Source organism: Lithobates pipiens, unplaced genomic scaffold (assembly GCF_037356315.1).
Source record: "Lithobates pipiens isolate NorthernLeopardFrog02 unplaced genomic scaffold, aLitPip1_a1.2 Scaffold_27, whole genome shotgun sequence".
Lineage (NCBI taxonomy): Eukaryota > Metazoa > Chordata > Amphibia > Anura > Ranidae > Lithobates > Lithobates pipiens.
This window is the reverse complement of record NW_027507788.1, coordinates 175,385,224-175,407,131: the sequence shown is the minus strand read 5'-3', so window position 1 is coordinate 175,407,131 and position 21,908 is coordinate 175,385,224. Positions and strand designations below refer to the sequence as shown.

The window sequence follows — 21,908 nt, the reverse complement described above, 5'->3', positions numbered from 1 at the left end:
ATGTTGCTGCTTTAGGTAAAACTATTAGAATAGCTTTTACATTTTAGAATGGGGTGCCTCGAGACTGTCCATAATTTTTAAAGGGTGCCTTGACTGAAAACATGGTTGAGCAACACTGCCTTAGAGAACCAACAACCTGAACAAAAACCAGTGGAAGCCCAACCAAGCAGTCTTTATGCCCCTTTTAGTGTCAGTAGGTGAAAGTTAAAATGCTTTACTCTCACAACTGTATATGATAATTTTATTTTTTGAAAGGCTGGCCACACACAAGCTGATCTTTCCAAAGGTTCTGCATGTTTTATATGTTCTCACCAGTGAGTGATCGTAAATAAAAGGGAACAATAAAATATTTTACAATAATTTCCTAAGGAATATGTGGCCAAATCAAAGTGGAGGAGTTTTTTTATTTTATTATAACTAGCATGTATATTACCTTTTAAGTTGTTCTTCCTGTAAATCCATTTTCACCTTGGATTCCTTCTCTCTGGTCTTTTTCAGCTCTTCCTCCAGGTGGCGCTTGTCTGCTATCTGGGTTTCCATGAGTGTAATTTGGTGCTGCGTTGCTCGCAGTTGTTGCTGCAGATCTAAGACCTATAGAAGATAGAAGTGTTAGGGAGATACAGCAAACTACCACAAAATGTATCATATTAAACAAAGTATTAATGCACGATTTGATAACATACAGAGAAATTAAAAATGCATGCACACTGTATAGTATAACGTACAGGGGTTTGACAAAAATATGGAAGCACTACATGATTTGCAGGTGTGAAAGTGACGAAATGTTTCATGTTAAAAAGCAGAAGTGATGTAGTATGGGACAGCGGGGCGCTCTTCAAATATCCCTCCGACGAACGGCAAAGACCCCTCTCATGCCTCGTACACACGATCAGAATTCTCGTCGGAAAAAGCTCTGATGGTTTTCCCGATGGAATTCCGCTCAAGCTGTCTTGCCTACACACGGTCACACCAAATTCCGATCGTTTATAACGCAGTGACGTACAATACGTACGACGGGACTAGAAGAAGGAAGTTCAATAGCCAGTAGCCAATAGCTTCCGTCTCGTAGTTGAATCTGAGCATGTGTGATTTTTGGCGTGTCGGAATTGCAAACACACGATCGGAATTTCTGATAGAAAGTTTTTCCTTCGGGAAAATTGAGAACATGCTATAAATTTTTTGCCCGGGCGGAAATTCGGACAGCTAAATTCCGATGAAGCATACACACAGTCGCATTTTCAAATGAAAAGCTCTCATCGGTCTTTTTCTGGCTGGAATTCCGATCGTGTGTACACGGCATTAGCCTCCTGCTTAAATATGGGAATTTCTGGAATGTTCTGGGGGGGGGGGGGGGGGGGGGTCAGGTGACCTTAAATTACCTATCCTAGAAGAGGCCCCAGAACATTTCCATCAGCTGACCCTTTTTTGACCCATCACAAAACCAAACCATTGAAAATTAATCAACGGGGGGCTTGAAATTCCTACTGCCACAACCCATGAGGGAAAGGGAGGCCTTGAAACAGGCTATGCCCCCTTTCCTCACATTCTTTTTGCTTCTGCTGTTACCCTCTCACCAAGCTGCTTGACAATGATCTTGTAGCCCATTCCAGCCTTGTGTAGGTCTACAATCCTGTCCCTGACATCCTAGGACAGCTCTTTGGTCTTGGCCATGGTGGAGAGATTGGAATCTGATTGATTGCTTCTGTGGACAGGTGTCTTTTATACAGGTAACAAGCTGAGAATAGGCGCATTCCCTTTAAGAGAGTGCTCCTAATCTCAGCTTGTCACCTGTATAGAAGACACCTGGGAACCAGAAATATTGCTGATTGATAGGGGATCTAATACAAATCAATTTATAACTTTATTTGAAATGCATTTTTCTGGATATTTTTGTTATTCTGTCTCTCACTTAAAATAAATCTACCATTAAAATTATAGACTGTCCATTTCTTTGTCTGTGGGCAAACGTACAAAATCAGCAGGGGATCAAATACTTTTCCCTTACTGTCATTTATATATATATATATATATATATATATATATATATATATATATATATATATATATATATATATATATATATATATATATATTTTTTTTTTGCTTTGATATACATATATACCGTAGTATGTTAACTGTATTATCTACCAACATATTTGGAATTTTGTTTTGTTATTATACATGTACAGTATATACAGTATAAAAAATATTATTTTTAACTAGGATGAAATACCAATTAACGCCTGAAGAATCCTTGTGGTATAAATCAGAGTTCAGCAGTCTGGGCAAGTAATGTATAGCATAGTGTACATAATACAGCAGTCAATTGTACATACTGTTATGTTTTTCTGTCAACAGTGCCATCCGGTCCATTATGTCTTGGCCATGTGGTGGCAGATGGAGATATTGAAAAATATTAATATTAATAGCACTTGTCCATGCTGCATAGGCTTGCTGCTCTTGGCTGCTGTACACATGAGAGCCATAAGTCCCATTGGCAATACACAGAGAACCAGGAAGGGAAAGGGAGGGTGGAGCAAACACTTGTTCTCATGCACTAGGTTTAAAGTATATCTAAATCCAAGAAAAAATTGCCTGTCTATATGGACTGACTGCATTTTTTTTTTTTTTTACAGAAAAATCCCAGTTGATCCTGTTAGAAACCATGGGGGTTATTTACAAAAGGCAAATCCACTTTGCACTGAAAGTTCACTTGGAAGTGCAGTCGCTCTGAATCTAAGGGGTAGATCTGAAATGAGGGGAAGCTCTGCTGATTTTATCATCCAATTATGTGCAAGCTAAAATGCTGTTTTTTACTTTCCTTGCATGTCCGCCTCGGATCTACAGCGACTTTACTTCCAAGTGCACTTGCAGTGCAAAGTCTATTTTTCTTTAGTAAATAACCCCCTTTGTGTCGTCGTAATTTCCTGTGTACTGATCTGCAATCTCAGGCTACATTATTACATTGCCATGATCTCTTCTGTAAACTACAAAATCAACACCCCTTTATGTAATGGAGATGGGGGAAAAAAAAAAAAGAGGAAATCAGGAGTACAGCTTAAGGTAACAGCTCTGCAGTTTTTATTTTTTTTGCTGTAAACAAAAAAAAGAGCAACAATTAAAAAAAAAAAAAAAAAAAAAAAGCAATATTGTTTGCTTTTTGCTATAATAAATATCCCCCAAAAATATATAAAAACTAAATATTTTTTTCCTCAGTTTGGGCCGATATGTATTCTTCTACATATAGTTGGAAAAAAATAAATAAATCGCAATAAGCGTATATTGATTGGTTTGTGCAAAAGTTATAGCGTTTTTTTTATTATTTTAGTTTATTAGTTTAGCATTTTTATTATTATTAACTTTTTTACTAGTAATGGCAGTGAGCTGTGATTTTTATCAGGACTGCGACATTATGGCAGACACAGACACTTTTGACACGTTTTTGGGCATTAATACAGCGATCAGTGCGATCAAAAATGCATTGATTACTGTAAAAATGTCACTGGCAGTGAAGGGGTTAAGGTGTTCCCTAGTTTGTGTTCCAACTGAAAAGGGAACAGATTGTCTGTTCATATTCTGTATGAACAGACGATCTGTCACTTCTCCGTGTCCTAGCAGCGACCACGGGAGCCCGGCCTAGTGGCCACAGGGCGAAGTGACGTTACATAACGTTGTTTCGCCCAGCCGTGCCATTCTGCCGCAGTACAACTGCGGCGGATGGTCAGAAAGTGGTTAAAGGGGTTGTGAAGTCAGAAGGTTTTTTTATCTTAATACATTCTATGCAGTAAGATAAAAAAAAAATCTTCTGTGTGCAGCAGCCACCCTAATACTTATCTGAGGTCCATATAGATCCAGTGATGTTGCACGAGAGACTCGGCTGTCCAGGACTCCCCTCCTCATTGGGTGAGACAGCAGCATGGTGAAATTGGCTCCCACCGCTGTCAAAGTGAGCCAATGAGGCGAGAAAGGGGGCAGGGCTGGGCCATGGATGAATGGACACAGGGAGCGTTGGCTTGGCTTGGGTTTCCCCATAACAAGCTCAACAGGAGGGAGGGGCCAGGGGCACCAAAGAAGAACCCGAGAAGAAGAGGATCTGCAAAACCATTACACAGAGCAGGTAAGTATAACAGGTTTATTTTTAACCACTTCAGCCCTGGAAGGATTTACCCTTAATGACCTGGCCATTTTTTGCTATACTGGACTGCGTTACTTTGACTGACAAATGGCTAGTCTATACCCAAATAAAATTGATGTCCTTTTTTCCCACAAATAGATTTTTTTTTGGTGGCATTTGATCACCTCTGCCGTTTATTTTTTGCGCTATAAACAAAAAAAAAAGAGCAACAATTCTGAGAAGAAAAAACAATATTTTTTACTTTCTGCTATAAACCAATTTAGACCAATTTGTATTCTGCTACATATTTGTGGTAAAATAAAATCCCAATCAGCGTATATTGATTGGTTTGCGCAAAAGTTTTATCGCGTCTACAAACTATGGGATCGTTTTTTAGTAATAGCGACAATCAGCAATTTTTAGCGGAACTGCGACATTGCTGTGGACAAATTTGACATCAAGTGACACTTTTTGGGGACCAGTGACACCAATACAGTGATCAGTTCTACAAAAATGCACTGACACTAGACATGTGCAATTCGTTTAGTTCCGAATTCTTTTTTTTTACAAATTTTGACAAATTCGTTAATTCTGAAATTTCCGAAATTCGAATTTCCGCATTTTGAATTTTTGAAAATTGTAAATTTTGGAAACTCGAAAATTTGAATATTTGAAATTTCATGAAATTTTAAAATTCTAAAATTTGAAAAGCCATGAATAAGAATGAAAAATCTGAAAATTCAAAAGAATGAAAATCTGAAAATTGGAAAACCTGAAAATCTGAAATAACTAACTAATAATAAATATTCAAATTATAGGTATTGGAATTTCCTTTCAAATTTGGCTGTTAGTGAATGTAACGAGTATGAATTTATCAGAATTTATCGAATTATCTGAAATAACAAATGCCGAACAGCAAAATTTGAAAGGAAATTCTAATACCTATAATTTAATAGTTAGTTATTTCGAATTTTACTGATTTTCTCTCTTTTTTTTCAGATTGTCGAATTTTTGAATTTCCGAAAGAAGCAGAAAATTCGGAAAAAATTAGAATTTTCGTTTTTCCGAATTTTAGAATTTCCAAAAAAAGCAAAAAAAACGAATGAAACAAAAAAATTAAAAAACACATTTTTTGTCAGTGCACATGTCTGCTAGTGTCTGTATAAATGACACTGGCAGGGAAGGGGTTAACAACAGGGGCAATCATAGGGTTGAATATGTTCCCTATGTGTGCTTTCTAACTGTGTAGGGGATGCTGATACTAGACAAAGAGAAATGTGTGTTCCTGATTAGTAGGAATCACAGATCTCTCTCTTCCTCTGTGACAGAACGATGGACTGTCTTGTTTACATTGTTCTGTCATTCCCCTGAATGGTCATGGGTGGCCGGCGGCCATCACGGCCACTGGACACGCTGATTGGCTCCCTCTGTGTCCAATCACAGCCGCCCTGCTGCAGTTTCAGTACGGTGGGTGGTCCAGAAGTAGTTAACTAAAAAAACAAAAAAAAAGAAACTAGACTTTAGTATCACTTTAACTCAAAGAGTGCCTTCCATTACCCGGCCTCAGCCTCCTCCAAATCTCCAAATTCCCTGATTTTTAATGAACTAGTACAAAAATATGGCTTTAGATTTCCCTGGTTTAAAATATTGTCTGCCGCTGGTGGGCAAAGCATGCTGGGGCTTGATCATGTGCTGATCTCAGAGTCTGACGAGACGAATCGAGTCGGCTCTAAGTCTCCTGGAACGCAGCCATGGACATTCCGCAGCACATTCATACTTGTGCTATAACATAATTACTAATAATTAATACATGGAGGTAGATTGTTAAAAAAGAAAATAATACCCATTACCTGTGTTTAACCACCTTAGAAATATCCACCTGTCTGGCTAATAAAGATGGAATTTCTGCTTCTGGGTGGTCAGGCTATATGTTCATTATGTAAAAAAAAAAACATCATTGATATCATTCTTTAAGTATTTTTCCTTGGCATTGGTGTTATAAGGATGGACCTTAGTTTTTTTTTTTTTTTTTTTTTAATCCTCCAGTCTTTCCTGCAAGCCGTGGGAATTGGGGCTGCTGTGAGCCGTGCTGTGCTACATAAGGGGGGTCAGCAAAATGCTTAATTTGGGGTTTAATCTCCCTTTACACTAGTTACACATACCAATGTTAATGTGTATTTTGAAGCAGACAGTAAGATATCTATTCTTACCTTAAAACCAACTCCTGCCACCTTGGAATCCCCTTAAATACCCTACACAAGGGATCTCCAAAACTGCGACCCTTTGCTTGCTTTTATCCAGCCCTTGGGGCACTAGTCCTCCCATTGACACCAGTGATGGGGCACTATTCCTCCCACCGAAACCAGTGATGGGGCACTATTCCTCCCACTGACACCAACAATGGGCACTATTCCTCCCACTGACACCAACAATGGGCGCTATTCCTCCCAATGACATCAACAATGGGTGCAATTCCTCCCAATGACACCAACAATGGGCACTATTCCTCCCAATGACACCAACGATGGAGCACTATTCCTCCCACTGACACCAACAATGGTCACTATTCCTCCCAATGACACCAGTGATGGGGCGATATTCATCCCAACTTACACCAATGATGGGCACTATTCCTTTCACAGACCCCAACAATGGGGAACTATTCCTCTCACTGACACCAATGATGGGGCACACTATTTCGCCCACTGACACCAACGACAGGGCACTACTCCGTCCACTGACACCAGTGATGTGGCACTATTCCTTTCACAGACGCCAACAACGGGAAACTATTTCTCCCACTGAAACCAATGATTGGGAACTATTCCTCCCACTGACAGCAATGATGGGGCACTATTCAACCAACTGACACCAATGATGGGGCACTATTCCGCCCACTGACACCAGTGATGGGGCACTATTCCTCCCACTGATACAAATGATGGGGCACTATTCCGCCATTGACACCAATGATGGGGCACTGTTCCTCCCACTGACACCAATGATGGGGTACAATTCCTCCAACTGACACCAACAATGGGGCACTATTCCTTCCAATGATAGGGTGCTATTTCTCTTCCTGATACCAAAGATGCGTTGTTTACTCCCACTGATGCCAGGACAATTTTTATTCTCAATGGCCACAGTCCGCCCCCCCCCCCCCCCCCCCAAAGTCTGAAGGACAGTAAACAGGCCCTAAGTTTAGAAAGTTTGGAGACCCCTGCTCTACACAAATACTGACTTACTAAATAAAGTTATTCCCATAGGGCTAAGCAGAATCCCCCACTAATGTAAAAGTGCTTGATACAGCCTTTCTCAATGTTTTTACCTCAGAGGAACCCCTTAAATAATTTCCAGGTCTTGGAGAACCCTTAGCAAAACCAGTTAATTGGGGGGTTCAATGGTAAGAGTGCCACTGTTAAGGTGCTAGTAAACTCTGCATTTTATCTTGTACCTACAGGTAAGCCTATAATAAGGCTTACCTAGGCACAATGAACTTCTAAAAAGTGCACCCTTTAGAAGATACTCCAATGTGTAGTGGCTGGTGACATCACCAGTGCATATGCACTGCACTCTAAATGGATGGCAAACTCAAATATGCCATCCACTGAGAGTGCTGTGCTGCGATCGTGGCTCCCATTTAACATCATTAAAGCTCGCCATTCAAACATACTAGCATATTATAACATGAGCCTGCAAGAGGACTTTTTACCCCCCAGCATTTTTACTATGGCTTTGAAGACAACTAAAAAAACCTTTTGGTGTCATGTTCCTTGGCTCTGCCAAGTGGCAATGGTTCTAGAACTACACAGACACTGTTAAAAAGTTTAACCAGCCACCGCTCAAGGACCCCTAGCAACCTCTGAAGGAACCCTAGGATTCCATGGAACCCCAGTTGAGAATGGCTGACTTGATAGGCTTGGGCGTGTTCGAGTTCCCACGTGCAACCTATCTCTATTGCTCAGCCACAGAGCATTGCAGTATGGGAGGCAAAGTTAGTGTACAGCGGCGTCCAGCACAAAGAGCTTCAGCTATTTATTGGAGGCTCCAGAGTTTAGCCACTTATTTTTCAATTTTGAAAAATAAAATAAAAAAACAATATGTTTGCCTTTTTGGTATAATAAATATCCCCCCCAAAAAAAATCTTCTTCATCAGTTTAGGCTGATCTATATTCTTCTACATATTTTTGTTAAAAAAATAAAATATTTTTTTTCGATGAGTGTGTGAAAAGCTATTAATAATTTATGGGATTAAACAAATATGCTTTCTATATATGTATGTATTTGTGTATGTCTGAATTTGTTTATGTTTGTGTAATAATTTATAATAATTTACAATAAAAATTTGAATAATCTAAAAAAAAAAAAAAAAAAAAAAAAAAAAAAAAGATATAATAATAATATACAGAGTTATTATACAATAAGCGTATATGGATTGGTTTGCACAAAAGTTATAGTGTCTACAAAAGAGGAGATAGAGTTATGGCATTTTTATTATTTTATTTTTCTACTAGTGATGGCAGCGATCTGCAGGACCATTGACCTTTATACAGCGATCAGTGCTATGAAAATGCACTGATTACTATGTAAACGTCACTGGCAGGTAAGGGGTTAACAGTGGGGGCGATCAAAGGGTTAAATGCATTCCCTCATGTGTGTTTCTAACTGTGGGGGGAGGGGACTGACTGGAGGAGGAGAGAGAGCGCTGTGTTCCTAATCACTAGGAACAGCAGATCTGTCTCTCCTCCCCTATCAGAGGGGGGATCTGCCTGTTTACATTGACAGATCCCAGTTCTGGCTCTCGTGCCCGAGATCGCGGGTGGCTGGCGGACATCACAGCCACCAGCCACGCCTGCTATCGCCCTTAAAGGTGTTGCTGTACAGCTACGCCAATTTGTGGGAACGAGCCGCCTGTCGCAGTATGACGGCAGCTGGCTGGCAAGTGGTTGATGGGGCATTGGATTGCAAGGTGGGGTCAGGAATCTTATGGTACCTACATGACAGCAGCTGTAAATGTTCAATTATTTGGCCCTAATTGGCCATTACAGTGTTGCTTCATGTGGCTTCTTAGCTTGGATCTCATACCAGTTTTTCAGCCTCCACCGCTCGGCATTTTTCATGTTCCAGTTTCTCCTGCCAGCTGTTCTGAACTTTAGAATTGCGGCTCATTTTCATAAGCTCCAGTTCCATCATCTTAATCTTCTGCTGCTGCTGCTCCCGTTCACCTTCCAGGCTGGAGAGTGTAGCAGTTACAAAGGCGTACTTCTGTTTCACGTGGTTTAATTCTTCACTCACCTGGATTAGTGTGAAGTGTAAGAAAATCGGGGAAAATGATTACATACTAATGAAAGGTGCAATCGCCAGACTTATAACAGATCACAGGGGAACCCATTCAAAATGTTATTCAATACTAAACAGACACAAATGTTTTTGATGCGCTTTTTGGGTTTAAAAAGCAGAAGAAAAATGCTTGAAAAACATCTCTTTAAATCCTATGGAACTCTTCACACTGCAGGTGTGCTGTGCTTTGAAAAGTCCTGCATGCTTCATCTTTGATATGGTCTTTCAAAAGAATTTTCCATTGTAAGTCAATAGGAAGGCATCAAAAACTGATGAGTGTGAAAGGGTGTGAAAAATTAAATGAAGGCACACAGGGCCAAAAAGTGGGAAATAATATTAGAGCAGTAAATTCAAAATGAACACTTTGTATTCAAGTAAAGCCAGCAAACACAACTCACCTACGAAAATTTAAATTTCAGCGTTTAACCACTTCAATACCGGCACATTCTCCCCTTCCTGCCCAGGCCAATTTTCATATTTCACTTTTTAAATGCCAATTGCGTGGTCATTCTACACTGTACCCAACCTAAATTTGTATCATTTTGTTCCCACAAATAGAGCGTTTTTTTGGTGGTATTTGAACACCTCTGCGGTTTTTATTTTTTGCTAAACGAATAAAAAAAAGACCAAAAAAAATTTGGAAAAAATAAATAAAAAGTTTCTTTGTTTTTGTTATAAAAACTCATAGGTGGCACTGGTGGGCAACACTGATAGCCACTGAAAGGCTGCACTGATGGGTACTTATGGGTGGCACTGGATTTCACTGATTGCCATTGAAAAATGCCTGCCAGTGATGCCTCAATTTGGCAGCTGGCTGGGCACTGATTGCCATTTCCTTGGTGGTCTAGGGTGGCATACCTGGTTGCCCAGTGTGGTGGCCATCCTTGGTGGTCCTGGCGATGAGGTAGCACCAATGAGATAGCACTGATGGGCACTGATGATGGGCACTGATGGGCACCAATAAGCTGCACTGATGGGTACTTCTTATGGGTGGCACTGATAGACGGCACTGCTGGGCACTGATGGATTTCATTGATAGGCATCACTGGTGGCACTGGCAGGCATTTTTCATTGGCACAGATTGGCAGCTGGCTGGGCACCGAGTGGCATTTCCCTGGTGGTCTAAGGTGGCATACCTGGAGGTCCAGTGTGGTGGCCATCCTTGGTGGTCCCGGGCGGGCATCTGAGGGGGGGCTGTGCCGACAAACAATCAGCGCAGACCCCCCTGTCAGGAGAGCAGCCGATCGGCTCTCCTCTACTCACATCTGTCAGACTTGAGTGGGGAAAAGCCGATCAACGGTTGTTCCTGTTTACATCGTGATCAGCCATGATTGGACACGGCTGATCACGTGATAAAGCGTCTCTGTCAGAGACTCTTTACCTAGATCGGAGCTCTGGTGTGTCAGACTGACAGCCCGCAACAACGATCGATCTGATGCGCGCAGCAGCTTGATATCCCGACAACGTCATATGACGTCCGGTCAGGATATCGCAACCACTTTGCCGATGTCATTTTGCTATATGGCGGGGCGGCAAGTGGTTAAAGTATAACTAAAAAGAGAAAACTTTTTTTTTATTTGTATAAAGTACAGAGGGATTCGAATTCTTGTCTGATTTTATTGCTGTTTGTGCCTCTGTTAGGGAGATTCACCCCCTCCATTTGTCCGGTTTATCATTACCATTGAAAGTGAAAGTAAGTTTCAGTTCCGGTGACCTGGGGGTCCCCAAGGAATTCTCTGAATTTGCAGAGATTTCCTCTCACTTCCTGTTTGGCTATGAGACAGGAAGTGAAAGGAAATCTAGGCAATGGGACACATATGACGGAAAAAAATGATCTGACAGTGGTTATAACCCTTTCTTGCTCTATTCAAAATGGGAAAAAAAAGTTTTGCCTGTACTACTTTAAAGCGAAGTTCCAGTCTCCCAAACATTTTTTAAATTTAAACACTGCTCTATAGTTGTCCAAAAATGAACATGAATATTGCTAACATATCGCATAACATGTTAGCGCTTTTACTTTCTTTAGAAAGAGTTTGTTACTCACAGATCTCGGAAGCAGGCAGGTTCCATTTTAGCTGTGGGCATCTGAAGCCCTCCAGTGCCAATCTCGCGCATGTGTGGGGATGCCTCTTTAAGGCCAGTAATGCAAGATTTTGGCAGTCGGCGATTCGCAAGGATTCCTGGGATTCATAACACCGCTATCCCAGGAGCCCTTGAAAATCGGCAAGTGACGTAATCGCCTAGGCGGAGACGGACGGAAGTAAAGAAGAAATCACAGCAAAAAAGATATTATCAGGCAGAAAAAAAATGACATTGTGAACAAGATGAGCTAAGGAGATGCAATACATACAAAGTGCAGAAAATGGCTGGAACATTTTTGTGATAGGAGGTCAGTGAAGGCCTAGATGCCCAGATCAATGCAGTGTCAGTATGTGTCAGTTAATAAAATATATAACAATAAAAATGAATATTCCAACCTAAACATTTATTAAAAAGACGATTAAGGATTTTGTTTGGGATACTATCTTAGGAAAAATCCTGCTCTGTTTTTTCCTTGTAGGCTGACAAGTGGGGGTAAAAAAATAAATAAATAAATAAAAAAGCACGATTAATGTGTTTTTCTTTTACTACTATAATTGTATGAGATAGTTGCAGTATTAAACAGAAGCACACTGCAATCTACAAGCTGCAGTGACCTCTGCAGGATTAATTTTTATTTTGTATTACATTTATTTAGCTGACATAGTTAACAGAAGATCAGGAACTGCTACTGGATTTCTAATCATTAGAAGGGCCTAGAGCTGTTAGAGACAACCAGTGGGTAGTTGTCAAAGAGATGATATAGAATAATAAACCCTCACCATGAGGCATCATGCAGGGGAACATTAATCTACAGACTGTGGGTGAGAATACAGGCAGTGGTGCACTATGACAGTAGTCCATGCTAAGCCATGGCAACCAATCAGAAATCAGTCTGCCCACTAAACTCGTGAAAATTAATTTGTTAATGGGAGCCAGCTAGGGACTAGGGGCCGACACAAAAAAAGTGTCCAGGTTTCCATGTTCAAAAGTAAAAATGCTGCCCATATCCACCAATTAGACTTTAGTTTTTGAGCAAATAAAACCATAAAGGAGACCGTTTGCTACTGGTAAAACCTTTAATTTTCTATAGGTTCCTTTGCTTTATTTTTATAAACAAGGTCTTGTTTTTTGAGTGTATGGACTAAAAAAATTCAACCCATGAAATGCCCTTCCTTAGTTCTGTATTGTCTACAGAGAGGTGACTGCTTGACAGATGAAGACGGAACCAAGTCCTGCCTCCAATAGAGGGGTGATGTCATACCTTAGTGTGTTCCTTCTGCAGGAGGTTATTTTGTTTTTTGACTTCCAGGTTTTTGTCTCTTTCGTATCGCAGTTCCTTTTCTGCAGAGCTGCAGACGTTGTGCACTCTGTTGAGGTCTTGGCGAAGTTGGCGAATTTCTTCAAACTGCTGCTGGATTAGAGCGTCCCCGGCTTGATTCTGCCGAAATAGCATAAAAAAAAAAAGTATTGGCTTTTGAACCCCTTACCTTAGTGCAAGAGCCATGGCTTCCTCTTAACACAACTTTGACAAAATCCACACCTGTAAGCTTAACTGAGCTACCTTGACCCCCCGCAGCTGCTTACTTCCATTGGCTCCAGAGCCGTGGCCTCCTCTGGAACCAACATAAGCAAGAAGCTGGGGTAGGGCAGGTTAGCACAGTTAAGCTTAGGGGATGGATTTTGCCAAAGTCGTTGCAAAAGAATCAATGGCAGAAATTAGCAAAAAGGGCAAGGTAAACAAGGGCAGGGCCATAAACAAGGCTAAGTGTCAAGGCTAAGTGTGGTCCCCAACTAAACTCTATACTGAGTTTCCCCACTATGGGAAATACACTATATTGTCAAAAGTAAAGGGGCGCCTGCTTTTACACCCACAAGAACTTTAATGGCATCCCAGTCTTAGTCCATAGGGTGTGATATTGAGTTGGCTCACCTTTTGCAGCTATAACAGCTTCAACTCCTCTGGGAAGGCTGTCCACAAGGTGCACTGGTGTGTGCCGTAGACATCGGGCGCAGGTGCACTGAGCATGCCATTTCTAGCGGCGATCATGGCGTTAGTGGGGGCATCAGCGCACATGCGCAGGAGTGATGTCATCGCTGCGCTGGCTGGTCACAGCGCCAGAGCCGCAATACTCGGAAGTCACTCCGGGATAGATGGCGTAGTCGGAGGAGGCGAATGAGGGCCGATGCAGGGGCTTCGATTTCAGGTAAGTAATTCATAATGAGCTAGTATGCTATGCATACTAGCTCATTATGCTTTTGTCTTGCAATGAGTCTGGGTTCACACTGGTACGAAATACGCTCCGACTTTGGGAGCACATGTCGCGTGTATAACGCAATGGTTCCCTATGAGAGCCTTCTTAACTGGATCAGACTTTAAAAAAGGTTCCTGCACTATTTTGGCCCAACTTTGCTCCTACTCCAGCCCATTGACTATCATTGGTTAATGATCTTAACTGATCCGACTTTGGCATGTGACTTGTGCTCTGAAGATCTTGAAGGGGAACCCCACAAGAAAATTTAGAAAAGAAAACAAAACGACGAAGGGTTACCCCCTCAAGACCTTCGGTCTGGTATGGATTTCAAGGGGAACCCCCACTCCAAAATAGAAAAAAAAATGGCGTGGGGTCCCCCCAAAATCCAAACTAGACCCTTATCTGAACATGTAGCCCGGCAGGAAAGGGGGGGGGGGAATGAGCCAGCGACCTCCTCCAGGACCATACCAGGCCACATGCTCTCAACATGCTGATGGGGACAAGGACCTCTTTGCGACAACCCTGGGCGGTGCTTGTTGGGGTCTGTGGGTGGGGGAGCTTATCGAAATCTGGAATCCCCCTTTAACAAGAGTGCCCCCAGATCCCATGTGAATGAATAGGAGTACATTGTATCCCTACTCATTCACCCAAAAAGGTGTCAAAAATAAATAAAAATAGTGCACAGGTTTTTGATATAGTCCTTTAATAAAAAAGCTCCAATGTATCATCTCCCTCTGGTCTAAAGGGGGATTCCAGATTTTGATAAGCCTCCCACCCACAGACCCTGACAACCACCATCCAGGGTTGTCGGGAGGAGGTCCTTGTTCCCATCAGCATGGGGACAAGATGCTTTGAGGTGGGGGTGCAGAGCCCACCCCCCCCCCCCCCATGCCAGGCTGCGTGCACAGATAAGGGTCTGGTATGGACATGCAATAACAATTAGGTGGACCATATGCACAATCTAAGCAGGCCTTACCCACTGCCCCTCCAACACATAGGAAACAGTTTAACAAACCTGTGAAATAGTCTGATCAGCTCCATCTACGCATGTCTGAGGTCTGGGCATTGGATTCTGCAGATTGAAGAGGTCCTGTCTTAGGCGTGCAATCTCTTCTCTCTTGGCCTGCAGATCCTGCCTGCAAATGGTCACTTCCTGTCTGAGCTGCAAGTTTTCTTCCCAAAGGTGGTGCTTCTCTTCCAGTCCATCCTGGATTTGTTTTTGGAGAGTTTCACATTTCCTCTGGTGCTCGGACAAAGCAGCACTATAAAATCATAAAAGAAATAGAAGATAATAAATATGTATAACACACACACACACACACACACACACACACACACACACACACACACACACACACACACACACACCAAAAGTATTGGGACACCTTTACACACGTGAACTTTAATGACACCCCAGTCTTAGTCTATAGGGTTCAATATGGAGTTGGCCCACCCTTTGCAGCTATAACAGTTTCAACTCTTCTGGGAAGGCTGTCCACAAGGTTTAGGAGTGTGTCTATGGGAATGTTTGACCATTCTTCCAGAAGCGCATTTGTGAGGTCAGGCACTGACGTGGACGAGAAGGTCTGGCTCGCAGTCTCCGCTCTAATTCATCCCAAAGTTGTCCTCTCGGGTTGAGGTCAGGACTTTGTGCAGGCCAGTAAAGTTCCTTCACCCCAAACTCACTTGAATGTGTCTTTATGGACCTTTATGGGCCAAAATGATAGAGTCTACAAACTGTGGGATATATTTATGGAATTTAATTATTATTATTTTTTTTTTTTTTTACTAGTAATGCGGGTATTTAGTGAGTTATAGTGGATTGCAATATTGCAGCGCACAAATTGGACCAACTGACACTTTTTTGGTGATCAGTGACACTAATACAGTGATCGGTGCTAAAAATATGCACCATCACTGTACTAATGAAACTGGCAGGAAAGGGGTTAACATCAGGGGCAATCAAAGGGTTAAATGTGTTCCTAAGGTGTGGTTGCTGACTGTGTGGGAGGTGCTTGTACTATGGGAAGGCAGAGATCCGTTGTGATTCGGGAACACGGGAGCGAGCCTCCGGCAGCATGCGCTCGATTCCCGGAAATGCAGGAACACACACACACACACACACACTGTATAATAAATTATATATATATACATATATACATATACATATACACACACATACACATATATACACACACACACACACACATGCATATACATATGTGATCCTGCGCATCGTGGCCACCTTGTAGCAGTAAATGAGCTATAGGGCAGTAGGAAACTGATCAAGTAGAAATTTTCCTTGCTAGAAGTTCCAGAAATGAACATTTAAAAAAGATAAGCTGCAGTTTATTTTTTAAGTTAACCCATGTGAATGGGGACATGTAACAAATATAAAATGGGTGTTATCCCACATTTGGCTGCACAAGTGGAAATACCCTTTAAAGTTTGAAGTGCGATGTGCTTATTCACTTCAAGTGACTCTTCTATAAAACACCTACATTAAATAGGGTGACAACAATGCTTGTTTCTGCAGTGAAATCACTGGAAAGTTGTCACCCTGTAAGCAGGGTAGTTTAGAATGAGTACTATCATTACAGGTATTATCCCCATATAGTTACTAGAATACAACATTTTTCACTATGGTGGGCTTTTCATACTCGCCTCCATTTTTCCGTTTCCAGATCCTTGCCCCCTTCTCCTAAGTGCTTATTGGTGTGCAATTTCTTTTCAGTAACTTCCAATTTCAACTTTTTACACTGCTCCATCAGCTCAGAAATCTGATACAAAAAGCACAACAAAATATTCAGTAAGAGGTCAGCGTGTTAAAGTTCAATCACGCAGCCAATCAGATTCGATCCCTTTCTCACTCAAACCTGAAATATGTATATGTCGAGTTTGGAAGGAGTTGAAGCATCTCAACTCCTTCCATTTAAGTCTAAGGTACAGTGTAATGCATCATGGACACGCATTTGCATAAAAAACTCTCAGCTCTTGAAATCGTGCTATTGCCTAGATGACTACATCAAATAATCAATAGTATATACAGTGCCTTAAAAAAGTATTCATACCCCTTGAAAATTTTCCACATTTTGTCATGTTACAACCAAAAATGCAAATGTATTTTATTAGGATTTTATGTGATGGATCAACACAAAGTGACACATAATTGTGACGTGGAAGGAAAATGATAAATGGTTTTAAAATTGGTTTACAAATATTTGAAAAGTGTGGTGTGCATTTCTATTCAGCCCCCTGATACTCCTAACTAAAATCTAGTGGAACCAATTGCCTTCAGAAGTCACCTAATTAGTAAATAGAGTCCACCTGTGTGCAATTTAATCTCAGTATAAATACAGATGTTCTGTGAAGCCCTCAGAGGTCTGTTAGAGAACCTTAGTTAACAAACAGCATCACAAAGGCCAAGGCACACACCAGACAGGTCAGGGATAAAGTTGTGCAGATGTTTAAAGCAGGGTTAGGTTATAAAAAAATATCCCAAGCTTTGAACATCTCAGAGAACACTGTTCAATCCATCATACGAAAATGGAAAGAGTATGGCACAACTGCAAACCTACCAAGACATGGCTGTCCACCTAAACTGACCGGCCGGGCAAGGAGAGCATTAATCAGAGGAGCAGCCAAGAGGCCCATGGTGACTCTGGAGGAGCTGCAGAGATCCACAGCTCAGGTGGAAGAATCTGTCCACAGGACAACTATTAGTCGTGCACTCCACAAATCTGGTCTTTATGGAAGAGTGGCAAGAAGAAAGCCATTGTTGAAGGAAAGCCATAAGAAATCCAGTTTGCAGTTTGCGAGAAGCCATGTGGGGGACACAGCAAACATGTGCAAGAAGGTGCTTTGCTCAGAGGAGATCAAAATTGAACCTTTTAGCTTAAAAGCAAAATGATATGTGTGGTGGAAAACGAACACCGCACATCACCCTGAACACACCATTCCAACCGTGAAACATGGTGGTGGCAGCATCATGTTGTGGGGATGCTTTTCTTCAGCAGGGACAGGGAAGTTGGTGAGAGTTGAGGGGAAAATGGATGGAGCCAAATACAGGGCAATTTTAGAAGAAAACCTGTTAATCTGCAAAAGACTTGAGACTGGCGGAGGTTCACCTTCCAGCAGGACAAGTCAATTCAGAATCTGTGACAAGACTTGAAAATTGCTGTTCACAGGCACTCTCCATCCAATCTGACAGAGCTTGAGATATTTTGCAAAGCAGAATGGGCAAAAATGTCACTCTAGATGTGCAAAGCTGGTGGAGAAATCCCTAAAAAGACTTTGAGCTGCAATTGCAGTGAAAGGTGGTTTTACAAAGTTCTGACACAGGGGGCGCCATACAAATGTACATCACACTTTTCAAAAATCACACTTGTAAAAAATGTGAAAACCATTTATCATTTTCCTTCCACTTCACAATTATGTGCCACTTTGTGTTGGTCTATCATATATAATCACAATAAAATACATTTAAGTTTTGGGTGTAACATGACAAAATGTGGAAAATTTCAAGGGGTATGAATACTTTTTCAAGGCACTGTAAGACCTACCATCTACTAAGTCTCCTGTGATTAACATAAAAACATAACAATAAACATGTTATACTTCTCTCCTCTGTGCAAGGGTTTTGCACAGAGTGGCCCCGATCCTCCTCTCCTGGGGTCTCCAAGTGGCGCTCCTGGCTCCTCTTCTCGAGTGCCCCTACAGAGAGACACTTCCCATGGGGGCACTCAGGCGGGCGCACTCCATTGACACAGACAGCAGGACCCAGCCCCGCCCCCGGCTTCCAGGTCACTGGATTTGATTAACAGCAGCGGGAGCCAATGGCTTCTGCTGCTATTAATATATCCAATGAGAACCCAAGACAGTGGCTGGAGCTGCTGTGATCGTCACCGTCACTGGAAAGATCGGGTACAGGTAAGTTAAAGCGGGGCTCTGGGGAGCTGCTGTACTACAGAAGGTTTTTCACCTTAATGTCTCCAAACTAAGCAGGGGTGCTGCTCTGCCTGCCTATTCTCATGCGGTAAAGTGTGAATATTATAGGGAATTCAGGAAGAGGAATGAGACTCCATGGTCAGAAATTAGAGTTTTTGAGACAGCAAAAAAGAGATCCCACAACCAAAGTATCATTAATGTTCACAAATTCTGAATCACCTTATTATTCTGAAGACGTTTTTCTTTTTCTAGCTGCTCATTTTTTGAACGCAGGTTGTTATTCTCCCGCTCGGCTCTCAACAGTTGGTCCTGTACACTTTTCAGCATTGGCTTTAGTTCAGCCAGTTCCTAAAAATAGCAATAAAAACAAAAAGTTACAAAAAGTAAAAAAAATAAAAATAAAAAATAAATAAATAAATAAAAACCAACAGGCAATTTTCTGCATATACCTCCCGCTAAATACGACCCCGGTCCCAGAACAAGAACGGGACAATGCCTGGGCTCTACGCTTTACAAAGTTAAAACAGAACTCCAGCCTTCCCTTCAGTCTTGCACAGTTGTCCCGGATCCTCTCCTGTACTGAAATAGCTTACTCTGAGTCTGATCTCCCTGCAGACTGAGCTTCTCACAGTGTGCATTAGAAGCAGCAGCAAGTCAGATAGAGACCTCAATTCCTGGCTGGAAGACTTACAGCATCATCTAGCCCTTTATTTTTCAGCCTTGCCGTCTTTGTCCCAACCCTTTTATTCTTAGGATAAAAGCAGAGCTCTTAGGATAAGAGCGTAAAAAAAAACAAAAAACATTCCCTCTGGGTGATCTCTGTACATTGCAGGAATTTTAACAAACTTTGTTGCAGATTCCTACCTTTTGTTATTCTGAAGAAGTCACCGTTCATTCCTCTGTGCTGAGTAATGGGAGTGATTTCAGAATTATCAACGAGCTGCTGCAGCTGTAGGGCTCTAAATTAAGAAAATGGCTGGGCCTGCATCCCTTTAGATATGATTTCCTATTGGGAGTATCTCACCAAAAATAACAGTTTTGTTGCAGGGGATGCCTAAAATCTGACTTGTATCTTAGTGTAGACTTCTAATAAAAACAGCGAGCCAATCAGGAAATTACATTTCTGGGGGGGCATCCTGTACACATTCTGTGTACAGAACACCTCCAGGTAGTCATATTGCATTTTATAGAAAATTACAGAGCTGCAGATTTAAAAGGAAAGGTCATTTTAATAATATTCAATTACAATATGACTTGTGTCACAATTATAGAAGCTATACTTTTTTTATTTGCTATGATTTTTCCCCAAGAAAGTGGAGTTACCCTTTAAAGGGTAAGTTCACCTTTACACAAAATTCTGTAAGGTGAACTTACACAGGACACCCTCGTCAAAACACGCCCCCCCCCGCCAATCCCGCTGACCCGGAGCGTGGCGATCTCCTACTACGAGCCCTTGTATAGCATATATATATATATATATATATATATATATATATATATATATATATATATATATATATATATATATATATATATATATATACACATACACATATATATATATATATACGGTATATATATATATATATATATATATATATATATATATAAATATAAAGCAGCACCTATTTTTGAGTTTTGAGATGCATCCACAGCCCAAAAATGCTTTTATTGCGACGCATTATGGTGTAAATGGGCCTGACAAGCCAAAAGCAAAAAGTTAGGGGCTGCACTACTGCACCCTCTAGTGGCAGATATTCAGAAAGTAGCATCCAACACAATAAGCAAACAGTTACTTACTAGCATAGAAAATTCGATAAAGATGCACAACTCCGGTGAACAAGAATGGGTGGGCACAGAGCGAACGGCGTCTAAAGTGACCTTTATCAAATAATTTTGGTGCTGCAGGCTAGACTAATCCTTCAAAGGTAGAAAGCACACAGACAATGAGCTCTAGAGAGAGAGAATCATTTTTGGGATCCTGGCACAAATGAAGCCGATTGCATAGTGGAGTCTGATCCTGCCAGTACATGTCATTTTGTGTAACTGTGATAATAAATCTAATATCATTAAGGTGTGGTCATTGGCACAGCTGTGGATGTGCATAGTGTGTGTTCTAATTTGGCAGATACAAAAAGAAGAGGATTCCCCTTGGGGTAGGACTTTAACGGCACTCAAATAGTAGTCAAAATTTATATAAAGATAATCATATATTTATTAATACAGAGATAAAAACATAAATGATGGAGTGTACATATTAACCATAACTGATATCATAAATAGTCAAAGTAGATGGCAGGGAGTTAAAGCCTTCACCCAACGCGTTTTGAAGTCTACAAGAGCTACTCCTTCCTCAGGGGAAGACAGGATATAAGGACTCTATAAGGCAAGTACAATCAAATGCCTATACATGTCATTAGCAAATATTGTTATATACCAAAAATTTGTTAAATACACAACTTACAATTGTAAGTTGTGTATTTAACAGATTTTTGTAATATAAAAAATTAAATACATTTTGACTGCTATTTGAGTGCCGTTAAAGTCTTACCTCAAGGGGAAGCCTCTTTTTTTGTATCTGTCGATCTGGATGTTGGCACTGTGAAACAATCACTGCTATCTCTCTTTTGTTCTAGTTTGGCGAGACATTTAGCTGGGAATTTTTATTCGGATGGTAATCTACATTGAGCAGAAAATTAACAAGGTCACAATGCTGCTAAAGTATTAGTTACTCTACTCCCGACAGCCCCTCTGGTCAGATTGCCCCCCACGGGAGAGTGGGTGCTGAGGGGCAGCAGGGGTTCACCCATACAGCCTCCCCATCGAAGAATTGAAAAGCTGCAATATAATAAATGTTTGCTTTTGGATTTAATAACACTTTAAATACAACGAGCAGGACCCTCCGATTCCTCTTGTATTGAATTGTATTGTAACAGTACTGTCTGTCCTCATGTTGTAAATCGCTGCGCAAACCGTTGCCGCTTTATAAATCCTGTATTATAATAATAATAATTATTATTATTATTGGGAATTTTTTTTTTTTAATAGGTTTCTGTACAGGGCCTCTAGCATTACACATACTGGATATCTTTCATAAGAAATTTGTGAAATTTTATTATTATGATTATTATTGGGATTTTTTTTTTTTTAATAGGTTTCTGTAGTTCCCCTCC

General features: G+C 41.1%; 1 protein-coding gene across 3 annotated transcripts in view; it reads right to left on the bottom strand.

Moving 5' to 3' along the window:
* CCDC30 (coiled-coil domain containing 30) overlaps positions 1-21,908 on the bottom strand; it is a 107,905-nt gene that overhangs the window by 23,887 nt on the left and 62,110 nt on the right. For all 3 annotated transcript variants that reach the window (XM_077457920.1, XM_077457921.1, XM_077457922.1), the window contains exons 13-18: positions 18,955-19,083; positions 16,453-16,568; positions 14,804-15,050; positions 12,798-12,974; positions 9,200-9,409; positions 434-591 (exon numbers count right to left, since the gene is read on the bottom strand). In XM_077457920.1, coding sequence (XP_077314046.1) covers positions 434-591; positions 9,200-9,409; positions 12,798-12,974; positions 14,804-15,050; positions 16,453-16,568; positions 18,955-19,083 — 1,037 coding nt within the window. The remainder of the gene's footprint in view (positions 1-433; positions 592-9,199; positions 9,410-12,797; positions 12,975-14,803; positions 15,051-16,452; positions 16,569-18,954; positions 19,084-21,908) is intronic.